A 15703-nucleotide genomic window follows, 5' to 3' on the forward strand; every position below is an offset into this window, starting at 1 on the left:
CTGAGCCTTGGATGAAGCACCGTGATAGGCTTTGTATGGGATTCCATGTGAAAGCACTTTGCCTTTGAGTCCTTATTTATGGAGGAAGCAAGCAGAGAAACATCAGACATGGAGAGTGGGTCCACCTCTCCTCCATCCCTGTTCCCTCCTATTTCTCCCCACTAACCAACCATCTAGGTTTTGGGTACATGACGCAGCAACTGATGAACCTGGCAGGAGGTGCAGTGGTGCTGGCCTTGGAGGGTGGCCATGACCTCACAGCCATCTGTGATGCCTCTGAGGCCTGTGTGGCTGCTCTTCTAGGCAACAAGGTGAGCTGCCCCTTGCCCCTGCCCCTTGCTGCTATAGGACAGGTGAGCCAGCTCTCACAGGCCTGCTCTCAAGAGCAGACAGACAGATAGGGCAGGGGAATGAGGTAGGCACTCACAGGCCTACTCTCAAGAGTAGGCAGACAGATAGGGCAGGGGAATAAGGCAGGCACAGTGGACACCTCTTTCCAAGTCAGATCTGGGGTCAGCATCTCCTGACTTGGGCAGAGCCAGGAGCACATACCTGTTTTTGTCCAGAAGGCGAGGGCCCTTCTGGAGAGAGCTGGGCCTGTAAGTCCTTGAGAGACTGGTGACTGGTGGACTGTTTTCTGTAGGTGGATCCCCTTTCAGAAGAAGGCTGGAAACAGAAACCCAACCTTAATGCAATCCGCTCTCTGGAAGCCGTGATCCGGGTGCACAGTGAGTGTGTGACAGGACACCTGCTGATCCCAAACCTGGGAGAAGCTCAGCGATCTACTACCCCCAAGGGGAAGGATCCCAAGGATTCCAATGACTCTAGACACCAGAATCCTAGGGATTCCTGCAAAACACTCAGCAGTATTGGTGGGCAGCCTCCCATTAGCTCTTCAGATGGACCCAGCAGGGACCACCAGATAGTGACCTCCTCAAGGAGGGGACTGGCCTCACATCTCTTGCCACAGCCCTGCACCAGGGCCAGGCTGACAACAACACTCAGGCCTTATTTGCTGAAAGGCTGGTTCCTATCCCTCCCCTTCAGTTCTGGCCATAGGGTTCTTGGGAGTTCTACATGCTTAGAGCTGGGGTTTTAGAATAACCCCCATATTTGGAAAGCACTTTAAAGTTTCAGCTTCAACATAACATACGTTGAGCACTTCATGATCTATGCTAGGGATAAAAAAAAATGAATAAAATAGAGTCCCCACATCAAGGACTTGGCCAAAGAGGTGTACAAAATAGTATAGACATGGCTGAGCCTTTGCAGAGCTTTCCTAAGTGCCAAAACTTTTCCTAAGTTTTTGTGCTAGACTGTTCCATGTCCAGTGTTGCTCATAGCTGTGGGCAGGATGAGCATTCCCATGGTCCAGATAGGGCTGCCGTGTTTCCAAGTCCACACTCCCCTGTCCTGGGGGTGGGGCTGAGCACAGGTGGGGGTTGTATGAGACCTTGTGCTCCAGGAGGCCAGAGCTCAGGGATATATGAGATAATTGACAGAGACCCCATCCTAGTGGCAAGTGGGCCCTTCTGGTGCTTTCCAAGATCCCCATACATACGGGGAATGGTGGGAGGTAGCCTTTTAGTCAGTGGGGATGGGCAACTGCAAGGACACCTCATAGCCATGTTGAACCTGCTCTTCTCACCCTTCAGAGCTGTGGAGGGAGGGGGGAGTTGGGGGAGGGGCCAAGAAGAGAGCCAATACCAAGCTGAGGATTCATTCACTATTGGGCTCTGGGCCCAAGCCACTAGCATCATGTCTGATCTGGGATGCAGGGTGGGAGGACTGTTTTCCCCAACCTTTCTGACCTGGCTTCTTGTCTCAGGTAAATATTGGGGCTGCATGCAGCGCCTGGCCTCCTGTCCTGATTCCTGGGTGCCCAGAGTGCCAGGGGCCGATGCAGAAGAAGTGGAAGCTGTGACTGCGCTGGCGTCCCTCTCTGTGGGCCTCCTCACGGAGGAGAGGTAATGCCAGACCCCTGCTCCTGGTCCCATGGTCTCTTTACCCCCTCAGATCCTCCCAACTTGAAGACTCCAAAACCCCATGTAGCCACCCAACTATGAGGGTTGTGAGGGAAGCTCTGCTAAGGCTGTGCCTGAAGCCCTCGTCCCTCCCTCAGGCCCTCAGAACAGCTGGTGGAAGAGGAAGAACCTATGAATCTCTAAGACTTTGGAACACATTCGCTCACCCATTCTACCCTTCGGACATGGCTCTCCTAACTTCTGCCACCAGCCCTATTCCTGGGTCTTCTTAGATCCTGTGCACAGATTGTTGGGGCCAGAGAACAGCCTGCCTTGACAGTTACTGCATGGGCGCTTGAGAAGGCCCGAGGCTTGAGAAGATCAAGGCTTGAGAACTGCCTTGACGATTACTGCATGGGGACCAGAGAAGACCCTGAAAGCAGACAGGCTGTGCGCCAGGCCCTAGCAGGGCTCTTATGAATGGAGTCTAACCCTCCTGTGTCTGGGCCCCCAGCTGTGGCCTCCATGCCTCAGGACTGCACAGAGGAGGACTGGCACAAGTGGGCCTGCCCTTAACCACTATTCTTGGCTCTCCAGACCCCAGTCTTTGCACACAGTCCCAGGCTCCATGCAGAAATGTGAACTTGACCTCAGCTAGGGTGGCCCTTCCTAGGTTCTGTGGGCTGGAGGTGGGTGGCAAGGAGACCCCTATCTTTGAATGCAGAGGGAGTTCTGTCTCTCACCTACTTCCTCCAGTGCCTCTGGAAGCTTCCTTGCACCACTGGGCACTGAAAGCTCCTCTGAAACCTCTCTTGAGAGCAGTCACCTGCAGACCTCCCGTTTGGTCACTGTCCCTGCCAGAGGCCACCCTATACCAACCATCTCAGTGCCCTGGTGGAGTAGACAGGTGCTCTCAGAGCCCTGTGCTTCCGGATCCAATGGTGCCAAACTTTCATCTCCCCTCAGAAGCACAACACAACCCCCAGGGATCCCTCAGTCACTGCCCTCCTTCATGAGCCTATTTCTGGGGTCTCTCCTGCCCCAGCTCTGACTTCTGGCCCATGTAGAACTGGCTTGGCTGTGGGGGAAGAGGGCAGGAGACTAGACACAGACTGCCCTGGCAAAATCTTCAAGGTTTTTGGGATCCCTGCCTGGGGCCAAGAAGGAAGTATTTGTGTATGTGTGAGAGTGTGTGTGTGTGTGTGTTTGTGCGTGTGTGTGTGTGTGCGTGCGTGTGTGTGTGTGTGTGTGTGTGTGCATGCACGCATGCGTGTGCATGCATGTCTTCCCCAGGACCCACCATACCTTGTGTATGTCTGCATGTTTTTGTAAAAAAGAAAAAAAAAGGAAAAAAAATCTGAACAATAAATGTTCTATTTGCTTTAAAGTACCTGTGAGAGGGTTCCTGGAGATGACTAGTGGCTGTCAGTGGGTAAGCACGTGGTACATGGCTCTAAAGCATAATGTGCATCTGATTCAGGCCAAGAAGGGGCACAGTTAGGTTGGGCTCAGCCTCCTCTCCAGCCCTTTGCCCTTACATGGCGACTGCCCTGCAAGAAGAAGCCCTCTGAACACAATGTAGCTGCCCCTGCTTTCTCCACCACAGGGTGAGAAAGAGGAAGCAGCCCTGGGTGGAAACATGGATCCAGGAACTAGGTAGGAGGAAGAGGGAGTGTGTTCAGACATAGCTAGCCAGTGTACCCCCAAAGGGTCCTGAAGCAGACACACCCAGGCTTGAGTCCCATCTGGGAGCTCAGCTGTCACATCACCTCCTGAGACCTCTGTTTATCAGTACAAGTCTCCAGAAGTAGCATTGTTTCTGGTTCCTTCCTGCTCTAATGTGCCCTGACTTCTTTAGCATATATGAGATGAGAAGAAAGAATGGGCGAGGCAACAGGCCAGGACAAGCCCATCCAGTGTAAGCAAAGGGAGGCGCCAGTGCCTGCCTTCCTGGCTTTGAGTCCACCATTCTTCCCAGCCTGGCCCCTAGCCCTGAGCAGCCTGGCAAGGGTGGAGGGAAGAAGTGCTCAATCCTTTCCCACCTGTCCTGGCTTGGGAGAGCACACGGGTCCCTGAAGGGGCTGCTGAGGCTGTGCCTTGGGCTTCCTTTCCCTGGCTGGGCAGGCTAGGAAATGATTTACTCGGCTAGAAAAACCCTTCTACCACTCCCACAGCCCCCATGATCGCCTCCCAAGAACCAAGCAGAGACTGTTTGATATAAATGGCCGCTGTATTTCCGCTAAAGTGACAGTGACACAGATAAGGCAAAGAGCTGGGGGCAGTGGAGAAGGAGGAGACGTGCAAAATGGCAACCTAATATAAAAAAGATACATGTAACAGCCCCTTCCCTCCCAAGTTAGGTGAGCCCTTGGGCCAGTGTAGGGAGATTCAGGAGGGAGATTTAGAAAGATAAAAGCTCTAGTTGAAGGGCAGTGAGCAGGGGCTGGAGTTGGGGGAGAAGGTCTCATGGCTGGGGCTGGTCTGGTGCAATGAGGAACAGGAGGAATCACAAGGCCTAGGGCTCCTTTTCAGCCTGCACCGTGTTATCCACTTCCCAATACCCTTCTGGGGGGGGTAGGAGTGTGATCCCCGTGGCCCTTAGTTCAAACAGGCCTGCTCTGGGGTGTGTAGATGTGTGCATGTGACAGGGGGTGGAGGGGAGAATGGGTCTGGCCATAGTGTACTTTCAGAAGTCCAGCGCTGGGAGAAAGGGTGGGAAGGACACAGAACTCTCCACTCAACTCCCCAGGCTTTGGGGAAAGAGCCAAAAGTTGCCTATGACTGATGACTTCAGCTACCTGACCCTTGAGGAATAACAGGTTGGGGTGCTGGGGTGGGAAGTGAGAGGTCTCCATTAGCGATTTCTCCCTTGATGTGACCTCACCAGGTTCCCACCCCAGCCGCAGGGAGAGGGCCTGGAGTGGCAGGGACCAGACCACTTGCCCCTAGCCCCTGGCACCAGGCATAGGTCAAGGCCTCACGGTCCTACCCTTGACCCTTTGACTTCGTTGCCCTGGTCCTACTTACAAAGATTGCTCACCAAGTGCTAAGAAAATAGATCCATTTGAAAAGGTCTAAAGCTGCCCTCCAGCCAGGCCGATGAGCTACCTGGCTGCACCTCCTTTCCACTGCACCCAGGTCTCCCCCCAAAGGGACCAGGCAGTTTCCCGGGAAACTGCACTCAAACTGCTATGTTCCTTTTGACACAGTTCTGGGTCCCCAGGGGGTGGGGGCAGAGCCTCCTGATGCCTCAAAGGCCAAGTCCAGGTCCTGAGGGCCCCCCGGACCACAGTGACCTCACTCCCTGGGTCAGAAATCACTGAGGATGCTGATGTCGGCAAAGTCGGCCCTGTATCGGTGGGCGTAGAGGCTGAGCAGGAAGGCCCACTTGAAGGAAATGAAGCTCCAGACGCAGGAGAGGTAGTAGCTGGTTGGGTCTGTGAGGCCTGCAGAGGAGAAGAACCCAATTGTGACTAGGTGACTACTCCCCAGCTGGTCACCCTTCCCAATAAACATCCCTGTACCTCTTGCCACTCCAGTCCTATAGGAAGACTGAAGCAGGTAGGAAGTCTTAAGAGTTCTCCAGTGTTTGCAGGCAGGAAGCCATGGAGATGAGGGAAAGCCAGGGCTGGCCAGTCACAGGTCTGTATCTCACACTCTGCTTTTGTACCATGTATATACCCCAGGCCACTTGCAAGTTGTTTGTGCATCAGCCTGTAGAGGGGCAGGGGGCGGGGCCTCTGTCCACTTCCTGTTATAGCCACTAGAGGGCGCACCCTTCTCAGAGATGGGCCGAGACTAAATGGTGTCAATAACCATTCTGGAGGATACTTAATTGGGCCATGCTCTATGCTCAACACTTCACACCGTCTCCCTCAGGGGCAGGGACTTTCATTCTCCTCACATTAAACATAAGAAGACCCAGGCATGGGGAGGTTAAGTGATTTGCCCAGTCCCTTGGATATAAATTGTGGAACCAAGATCGGAACCTTAGGGTCTACGCCTAGGCTTTCTCCACCCATATCCACCCTGCTCTCCCTGGTGGACCCTTACTCTGGTGCCGGGTGATGGCCAACGTGAGGAAGGTGCAGAAGGCAGCAATGGAGACGGCCGAGAAGAGAATGCCCACAAGGAAGAAGCCACGTAGTCCCTTAAGCCAGGTCCTCCAATAATCCTGCATGTACATCACATGGGTCACCAGGACCCATAGCGCCAGCACACCTGGGGGACAAACTCTGTCAGAATGACCTGCAAACCTGCCCACCATGATGCAGCCCCCTCTCCTCACCCTACTCCAGCCCAGTGACTCCAGGATCCTGGGAGTCTTCCGGTTCACTAGGCCAGGCCTATTTGCATAATACTGAAAGGACAGGTCTTTGTGCTCTCACAACCCCATGACTGTGGAGTCTTCCCTGGAGTGTGACATCACAACTTGAATGCAGAAGTACATGAAACTCTTGCTGCTTTCTAAGAAGCCAGACAGTAAAGATATTTGTGAAAATATAAATCAATGCCATTCCTCTTTTTTTTTTGCAAACATGAGTATCTTTCTGAAAAATGTTTTTTTAATATGACTTTAAAATGCATAAAAACATTTGCTTTGAATTCCAATATGGTACATATCAATAGATAGAACTCACATTAAATTTGTTCTGAGTTTTACTTCAAGAGTTTTAAATAAAGGGATCTGAACACCAGAAAGTTTGAGAACTGTGGCAGTCCAGCCTGCTTTCTGAGCATTTCCCACTACTTACCTGGAGGCTACAGAGAGAGGGAAGGAGTCCCTCACCCCCCATGCTCTTCCTGCATCTTGATCACCAAGGCTCAGGACCTATAGCAGAGCTCTTGGGCAGCAGGGCTCTTCCCAGACTTTCTGCATTCCTAGAGGAAGTCCAGCCCGGAGGCTCCCAGGGCCACCTAGCATCCAAAAGACCTTCTTGATCTTGGTTAGGTCCATTTTTTTTTTTTTTGAGTTTGCAGCAAAGGGCAGGCCCAACACTCTGGAGCCTATCCTGGGCTTGCCCTCTGGCCTGGATGTCCTTCCAGTTTCCCTCAAGGAGGCCATCTGCTACTCAGCCAATACAATAGAACACAGCAAGCCTCTGTACCAGGCAGTGCCTGCTGGCATGACCCAAAGAGTGGAACAAATATCAATTCCACTGGCAAGGGTCCGGAGCAGGGCCACGGGGTCCTAGCAATGGAAGACAGAACCAGCTGCCAAGCACTCAGCTGGCTGGCTGAGGGAGTCAGCTGAGGCAGGAGATCTTTCAAACAGGGAGCAGCACGCATTTCATGCATAGCAGTCTCCCGCATGCGCACAGGAAAGCCAGGCATCTGAGTGGGAAAGTGATTATCTCTAGCTGATACTTCATTTCTTAGGCTGGGTGGGGAGTGTAATGGTGTTTATTAAATGTGCTATCCTTTTTTATGTGCCTGAAATATTTCACATTTTTTTTTTTTTTTAAGTTAGAGGAGAAAGGCAGGGCAAAGCTAGTTATCCTGGAGCTATGCTGTGGTAACCAATTCAGCTGTCTGTCAAAATTTGGGCAGCCTAGTGAGGGATAAAACTCTATGAGACTGCAAGCCAAGAGAGCTGGGGCCTGGTGCTCTAGTGCCCCAGAGCTTCGGTGTTCCCACTTCTAAAAATGGGTAAACCCTGTGGTCCTGCCAGTTTGGATAAAAGGGGGGCCCCAGGGTTCCACCATAGGAGGGTGGAGACCCACCTACTCTGCAGCTTCCCCTCCCACCCTGTTGACTCAATAAACTTTCAGTGCTGCCCCTGACTACCTTCAACCTTCTCCAGGGTTGGGGGCCTGGAACATGGCCTTCTCCACCCCTGAGATCAAGGTGGACCACGATCAGCAGGTCTCCATCCTGCCTGCACAGGAGGCTGGATAGGCTTGCCATAGATAGAATAATAATCCATGGCTTTGGCTTCATCCTACGTGATTGGATTTCTGGCAGCCATCTGTCCCAGAAGTCTCTCTGGCTCCTCGCACAGACACCCAAAGGCCTCATTTGGGGAAGCTCTTTGGTTTTTCTAAGGGCCCCGGGGATGAGGTGTGTTGACACTAAGCACATTCAAAAAGTATCAGAAGGGCACCTGTGTGTAAACAGGTCCATATATCCTCTCTCCTCATGCCATGCAGGCAATAGATGAGCTCTAATACCCTTCCCCACTAGAACATTCTGGAAGTCAGCTTAAGGAGGAAATAAGGAGGTCAGAGCAAATCCTCTGTGACTCAGCAATTTCTGGGTTAGAAAATGCTGAAGTAGGGAACTGTGAGGATGCCATCTCTTAGTTCACTGACCATGACCAGCAGGTCGCTGCAAAGTCTTACCCCTTATATACCAAAAAGGGCAGACAGCGGGAAGAAAAGGAAGATGGCTGTTTTGGGGTGTTCTTTGTTAATAAGCACACACAACTTTATCCACGTGCCATCTCCCCTCAACCCTGTTCCAGCCCTGCATACAGACCCTCCACAGATAAGCACATGCTGATCCTGGAGGCAGGCCCGTTCCCACCCACCCTGGCTCTCACTTTTTCCTTTTTTTTTTTTTTTTTAGGGGGGTTACTGGGGATTGAGCTCAGGGGTACTCAACCACTGAGCTGCATCCCCAGGTGTATTTTGTATTTTATTTAGAGACAGGGTCTTACTGAGTTGCTTAGTGCCTCATTATTGCTGAGGCTGGCTTTAAACCCATGATCCTCCTGTCTCAGCCTCCTGAGGTGCTGGGATTACAGGCATGCACCACTGTGCCCAGCCTCACCAACCTTCTTGAAGAAAGACTATCCCCATCAAGTCTCCCTGAGTGGTCCTCAAAAGATAGTGTCCCTCCCTGGTCCCCTCTCAGGAAGGAGGCCATGGTCCCTCCACCCTGCACGCTTCCCTAGGATACTCTGGGACCACAGAGAGCCTCATCTGCACAAGTCAGGGAAGATTTGGGATAAGTCCCCAACCCCACATGAGTGCAAGCCCTTGGGAGACCTGACTCTTGTTCCTGCCTGGCCCCTGGGCTCACAGGGGTGTTCAGTGAAAGTATCCCCAGCTTCAGGGCTGGAGGTGAGGAGCCAGGAGACATCAAGGAAGGTCATAGGTACAAACAGACAGGTAGGACATGACCAGGGTCAGGGCCTGTTTGTGCACTCCGGCTCTCTCTCCTTGCCCTGGGGAGAAAAGAGGCCCAGAGCCCAGGGCTCCTCTCACTCAGGTCAAGTGGGAAGCACATCAGCTGTTTTAGATCCCTGTGGCAAATTTTCTCCTCTTTCTTTTCTCTTGGTCCAGCAGACCTCAGGCAAGCACCTGTGTGTTTCCCTGGGGTTTATACAGCAAAGCAGGAGCAGGTGAATCCAACAGCCTCTCCAGAAAACAGCATCAGTGTCTCCCCATCCCCAAACCCTCTGCCCACTAGGCCCAAAAGCTGGCATGCCCAATCAGCCCCGCCTGGCCCAGCACAGGACAGAGAACCCTGAGGCTGCTCTCCAGTGACTCAGCAACTTTTCGGGCCACAAAACATCAAGTCAGAAGTGGAGTACATCCAGTCAAAAACCCGCTGACTCTTCACACCAAAAGAGGAAGAAGGCTGGCTAGCTGCAGACCTCTCAGAACCCACTCAGGGTGGGGAAGGTGTGGCCTCCACCCCTCTATCAGCCTCTGCAGCTGTCATCAAGCAGACTGGCTTTTACGTGGCCACCTTTGGTTGTCAAAGTTCAGACTGCCAGGGAGACGGACCCTATTCCAGCTGACTGCTGCCCTGCTGCCCTTCTCTGAATTCACACAGATCCACACCTGGCTGCCTCGGAGGCCCAGCGAAGCCTGGGGTGAGGGAGAGAGCAGCGGTTGGGTCAGAAGGAAACCCTGGGCGACTCTCTGTGGAGTAGAAGACAGAGCCTTTTCCACAGCTGGGAGATGAAAGCTTCAGGAGGGGACAGCAGCATTGTACCATTTTAGACCTAGAGGGGAGTCAGATATGTATTGCAGTGGCATCTCCTCCCACTCCTCCCATATGAGGAAACCCAGGCCCAGGAGGCATTGACATCCCCAGGTCACATGGCTAGATGTGGGCTCACCTCCACCTTCACAGGCCAAACTCTCAACACACTCAGCTTGGATCCCTGGAATGGCCCTCCCTCCTTCTGCCAAACATTCTGCTCATCTGAGGTCTCAGCAACACAGTCATGGGGGGCTGGCATAGCCTTCTAAAGGAGAGATCAGCAGGACCAATAGGAAATATGGGGAGGGGATGGGGGAGAGAGAGAGGAGCCAGGGTTCTGTGGATAACTGAGGGACAGGACCCCTTAGGTAGGGTATCCGGATAGGCATGTGAACATCCCTGCCAGGGAATTCACCTGCCCCTTCCTGGTGACCCCAGTGCCTTGCTTGCCATGGCCTAGGCCTGACGACATATGACCCTCTTATAAAAAATGTTCCTTCTCTACCCAAGGATGGCGCTCAGTGAAAGCTCAGTGATAGTGAGTAAATTATTATTTTTAGTTATTCCATTTAAGGACTTTTGGCAGAGGGTTTTCATAATGGAATAAGTTCATCATATGTAAAAGTATTATCCTGTGTGTACATTTTTCCAGAGTCCTTTTCCCACACTTGTTATTTCATGTAACTGTTATAACATTAGTTAAGAGATTTACTCTAAGCCTGTTTTTCTTATCTGTAAAATGGGTGTAACACTAAAGCTTCATCATTGGACAAATGTAAGGATTAGATGAGATTATGGAGATAGACTGCTTAACACAATGCCTGGCACAAAGAAAGTATCAAAAAATGTTAGCAAATAGAAATAATATTTTTCATTTTCACACCAATTCTGTAACACAGAGAGATCAAATCACATGCCCAAAGTTGCACAGTTAAAAACAGAGCAGTATTGAGCACAGGGCCTCTACCAGCACATTGATAGCCTGAGACACAAAAAAACGGGGTCTGCAGGGGTTTGGCAGACCTTGGCCAGGGAACCCACAAGCCATGGCAAAGAGGCACCAAAGTGGGTGGAAAGAAAATGTCCAGTTAGCATCAGATCCCTAAAGCAGTACTCTTGCTCTCCGCTGAGCTGGGGCTCTGCTGGGTTGGGGATCTACACTGGAAAGAAGCAGAGCTTCCCCAGGAACGCGCGTCCTCGCCCAGCCCTCTTCCTTTCCCACTTATTAAAAAGAGCGCAGGAGCAGCGAGGATCCTCCAGGATGAGTGTATGCGTGCTGCGGGGCAAGGGGTCTTCCCATTCAGCGGTGGAAGGCAGTGGCCAGCCAAGCAGCCCGGCGCGCAAAGAACGCTGTCGTGGGGCAACTGGGAGGAGAGCTGGCGGGTAGGGAGCAGGATCGTGCCATCGGCAGGGGTGGGCCATTGGCACCCCCGGGTTGCGCGGGCTTGGCGGGCATCGGGTCCCGGAGGCACCAGAGATGCCCGGGAGCCCGGGCCGCACGGGGCCTGCGCTGCCAACCGCAGCTTTTGGGGAAACACCCTGCCAGCTCCTGTTGCAGCGGCTGCCATCGAGGAGGAGCCGCGGAGAGCCGCTGACAGCACCCGCCCTGCCCCGAGTCGGGGCCCGCGCCCCCCGCGCGTCCCCCCAAGCGCCCCAGGGGTACCTGCGAGACCCCCCATCGCCGCAGTTCCTGGCTGTCTGTAGACCACCGTCCAGACCAGGAAGATGGAGAAGCCGGCCACCGAGCTGATGCCCGAGTAGGCGGCACGGAGCCCAAGCTGCAGCCGGGACGGGGCCATGGGGCTGCGGCGCCAGGAGGACGGAGAGCGAACGTGGCCGAGTCACAGGTGCAGGGTCCGGAGCCCCAGCCGGAGCCCGAGCCACGGGCACCCGGCGCTCCGCCCCAGCCCGCCCCCGGCGCCGCCGGCACAGCGCCCTCCCCGGCCGGAGGCCGCCCTCGCCGCGATGGGCGACCGCATCACCCGGGATTTGACAAACCACCTGATCGCTTGAAGGGTGTCTGCTGGAAGGGCAGGTTCCTCCACTCATTCCCAGACGAGCTACCGAGTCAGGATAGCTGGGCCTTGGCGGCGCCCAATATGCCTTTGAACAAACCAGCTTCGGTGATTACGTTCTAAATTAAAAATATCTCTGTATAGGAGGTGCATTCTCATTTAAAGTTAAGACTGCAGTTTCTCGTATAGAATTAATGTATACAGAGCCGGTAGTGGTGGTACATGCCTGTAATCCCAGCAACTAGGGAGGCTGAGGCAGGATTGCAAGTTCTAAGCCAGCTTCAGCAATTTAGTTCCTGTCTCAAAAATAACGAACAAACTTAACTAACTATCTAACTAAGTAAGTAAGTAACTAAATAGCTGGGGGTGTAACTAAGTGGTAGAGCACTCTCCTAGCATGCAAGGCTCTGGGTTCCATTCCCAGCATATATGTGTTATGAGTGTCTATGTACACACTCACACACACACACACACACACACACACACACACACACATCTGGGGGCAGTGCTGGGATTTACATATGGAAGTCTGGGTTGCAGCTCAGTGGTAGAGCTCAGTGTGTGAGACCCTGGGTTCCATAATCTACACTCCTCCCCCCGCCAAAAAAAAGAAAAAGAAAAATTAGTGAATATAGTAGTAATTTATCCCACCCACATTCCTATCAACCAAGTTCCCTTCCCACAGACTTTTGTACATTTCAGAAGATTCCTCCACACACCAAAATCACCTTCTAACCCCAAACACATTATCTTCACTAAAATTCCCCTTTCCTTTGGTCTTCACAATTCTCATCCTCCAAATCCCACTAAACATCCCCCCCAACATTTGGAATCAGAGGATGCCAGAGTAGAGCCTGAATCTACAGCAGTATCCTGATCTCTCACTGTGAGCCCAGCTCATGCTGGGAGCTGGCGAGAGAGTCAAAGCGTAACCAGGGCTCGGCCATGGAATACTTGAAGTCTACTTGGGGAGGCTCATCACAACCTGCACAAAATAGGTAACCAGTACTCCTTGTCCTCATTTCCTCTTGCTGCTTTAACAGATTACCACAGATATAGTGGCTTAAAACAACACAAACTTTTATCATCTTGTAGGTTAGAAATACAAATAGGAGTCTCACTGGACTAAAATCAAGGGACTGTCAGGTTGCCTTACTTCTGGAGGCCCTGGGGGAGAATCTGTTTCCTTGACTTCAGCAGCTTCTGGAGGCTGCCCCCAGGCCTTGACTTATGGCTATCTTCTTCCCACCTTTCCTTGTGATTGAGGACCCCAGTAATTACTCCAGGAAAAGCTCCACATCTCAAGATTCTTAACTTTATCATATTAACAAAATCCCTTTGCCAGTTAAGATAACATATTCCCAGGTTGTGGGGCTCATAATATTGACATCTTGGGGGAGCCATTATTCTGCTTACCACATCTTTCTGGAAGGTAAATTCCATGAGCAAGTTTCATCCACCCCCAACACCTGCAAGAATGTCTGGCACATAATAATCCCTTAATAAACATTTGTTGAATAGGTGAGTATGAGTGAATAAAGAATTAAATAATAATAAAGGGGATTACACACAGGGAACCTAGTTGGACATGCTTAATTGTCAAATGAGTGATATAAACTAGTAAAAATTACCTTTGCATTACTTTAGATTAATTTGAAGATTGTTTTTAAAAATTAAAAAAAAAATTAGCCAGGCATGGTGGCATATACCTGTAATCCCAGTAACTCCAGAGGCTGAAGCAGAAGGATCACAAGTTCAAAGCCAGCCTCAGCAATTTAGCAAGGCCCAAAGTAACTTAACAAGGCACTATCTCAAAATAAAATATAAAAAAAGCTGGGGATGTGGCTCAGTTATTAAGCCTCCCTGGGTTCGATTCCTGGATACCAAAAATAAATAAATAGAATAAAACAAAAATAAAAACATTAAGTCCAAATCCTGTTTTTGCCTATTACATATTGAATCTGAGAGTGTATTTTTTTTAATAAGAAGCTATTTTAAGGCAACAAGCTAAGCACTCAGCACTCCTTTAGGAGCTACTGGTTGTTCAGAAGTGAGGGTGAACTCCATTGTCCAGAGCACATTGCCATGGATGCCTTCTGAGCTGGCCAGGATGGACGACAACATAGGAAATGAGAACGGCACATGTGATGACCTCCCAGAGGGAAGGAATAACAGGGCAGGTTCAGGAACTATCAGAAAGTTTGTGGCTAGACACTCAGGTTTCCAGTGGTGGGTTTGAGATTAGAAAGGCTCTTGTTTGGCCTCTGCCCCTGCCTTCCCCCCAACCCCCAACACCTACAAGAATGGCACATAATAATCCCTTAATAAACATTTGTTGAATAGGTGAGTATGAGTGAATGGGGATCAAACCCAGGGCTGGGTTGGATGTGGTAATGGAGGGAGTAACAACTCTGTGCTTTAGAAATACTGAAGAGAGTAACAGTGTGAGGGCAGAGTGCCCAGGAAAGACTAGATGCAGAGGGCAGTAGGACACCTGATCAACTCCTGGTGCACAGGTTACTGCATCTCTTAGATGAAGACAGCTGTGATATCTCCTCAAGTTGTTGTGACGAGGAGTGGGTGCTGAGAAGACTGCCTTGCACATCAGAGGTACTTGACAAAAGCCAGAAAGTGTGATTAGTAGTAGCAGAAGGCTGTCATATCAAGAGGTGACAAGGGGCCTCAGAATTGATTAGGTGGAGGTGGAGAAAAGGGAAAGAGGGAGCCAATTCCAGAAACACTTAAGCTATTTGAACCTAAAGGTCAGGCAGGAATTCATTATCCGGGCCAACAGAAAGGAGGACAGCAAAAATATTGAGTGGACATAGTAGGAGTATCAGAGAGTAGTGAGAGAGCAAACGAGCTGGAGACTGAGATTGTGCAAGAAAAAAGACAATTATGTAACAGTAGTTTAGGCTCAGGTTGTACAAGATCAATTTTGTATTTTAGATTTTTTTTTTTAATTGTGGAAACAGTAAGCAGCTATTAAAAGGCTTGAGATTCAAATGGGATCAGAGGCTCATTTTCACCATTTACTGTATGACCCTGGACAGATTTCCCTAACTCAGAGCTGCCTAGTGGAACTTTCTGCCACAAAGGAAACAGTTTATATCTGCATTCTACACTAGTCACATGCGGCTACTGAGTGCATGATATGTGGCTAATGTGACTGTGGAGCTAATTTTTTTTATTGCATTTATTATTATTATTATTATTATTATTATTATTATGGGTACTGGGACTTGAACTCAGGGGCACTCACCCACTGAGCCACACCCCCAGCCCTATTTTGTATTTTATTTAGAGACAGGGTCTCACTGAGTTGCTAAACACTTTGCCATTGCTGAGGCTGGTTTTGAACTTGAGATCCTCCTGTCTCAGCCTCCCACGCCACTGGGATTACAGGTGTGTGCCACCACACCTGGCTCAACAAATTATTAATGCTGTTGTTGAAATTGTTTATTGTCAATATTGAAATGCATACCAGGAATAAGCAATGTCTTCAGAAGATTAGCTAGACTGTGACATCCAGGTTAGATTTGATGGGAAAAGAAGATTATAGAGGAGAAAGCCTTTACAAGGCCATTTGGGATAATTAAGATCTTATCTGGAGAGAGACCATGGGAATGGGAAAGAATGGACTGTAGAGCTATCACACATACAAGTCTTCTCACATCAACTTCCTTTCCTAAGAGCACACACCTGTCCCATCCCAGGGTAGATATCTCTGCATCCCCTACATGACAGCAACTGTCCCTGTATGCAGCAGAGACCACTAATACTCACCAA

At 50.8% G+C, this 15703-nt stretch overlaps 2 protein-coding genes across 13 annotated transcripts in view; one reads left to right on the plus strand and one right to left on the minus strand.

The window, feature by feature from the left end:
* Nucleotides 1-3305, plus strand: part of Hdac7 (histone deacetylase 7) — a 36891-nt gene extending 33586 nt beyond the window's left edge. For all 12 annotated transcript variants that reach the window (XM_026400629.2, XM_026400630.2, XM_026400633.2 and 9 more), the window contains 4 exons: nucleotides 178-311; nucleotides 644-728; nucleotides 1829-1967; nucleotides 2123-3305. In XM_026400629.2, coding sequence (XP_026256414.2) covers nucleotides 178-311; nucleotides 644-728; nucleotides 1829-1967; nucleotides 2123-2168 — 404 coding nt within the window. In that variant the 3' untranslated portion in view covers nucleotides 2169-3305. The remainder of the gene's footprint in view (nucleotides 1-177; nucleotides 312-643; nucleotides 729-1828; nucleotides 1968-2122) is intronic.
* An 881-nt stretch (nucleotides 3306-4186) lies between these two features.
* On the minus strand, nucleotides 4187-11811 carry Slc48a1 (solute carrier family 48 member 1). Its single transcript, XM_026400624.2, has 3 exons — nucleotides 11563-11811; nucleotides 6018-6185; nucleotides 4187-5410 (listed from the first exon to the last, which is right to left on the minus strand). The coding sequence occupies exons 1-3, from the start codon at nucleotides 11696-11698 to the stop codon at nucleotides 5274-5276; spliced, it is 441 nt and encodes a 146-aa protein (XP_026256409.1). The 5' UTR covers nucleotides 11699-11811; the 3' UTR covers nucleotides 4187-5273.
* Nucleotides 11812-15703: the final 3892 nt, after the last annotated feature.

The sequence above is a fragment of the Urocitellus parryii genome, chromosome 5, assembly GCF_045843805.1.
Source record: "Urocitellus parryii isolate mUroPar1 chromosome 5, mUroPar1.hap1, whole genome shotgun sequence".
In the NCBI taxonomy this organism is placed as follows: domain Eukaryota; kingdom Metazoa; phylum Chordata; class Mammalia; order Rodentia; family Sciuridae; genus Urocitellus; species Urocitellus parryii.

Bases quoted from the DNA above. Each gene is read 5' to 3' on its own strand.
- Slc48a1 (XM_026400624.2), bottom strand. From the start codon at position 11,698: ATGGCCCCGTCCCGGCTGCAGCTTGGGCTCCGTGCCGCCTACTCGGGC. The intron at 6,186-11,562 runs GTACCCCTGGGG...TTTGTCCCCCAG, and splicing joins GGCGATGGGGGGTCTCGCAG to GTGTGCTGGCGCTATGGGTC. The intron at 5,411-6,017 runs GTAAGGGTCCAC...TCTCCTCTGCAG, and splicing joins GGCCATCACCCGGCACCAGA to GCCTCACAGACCCAACCAGC.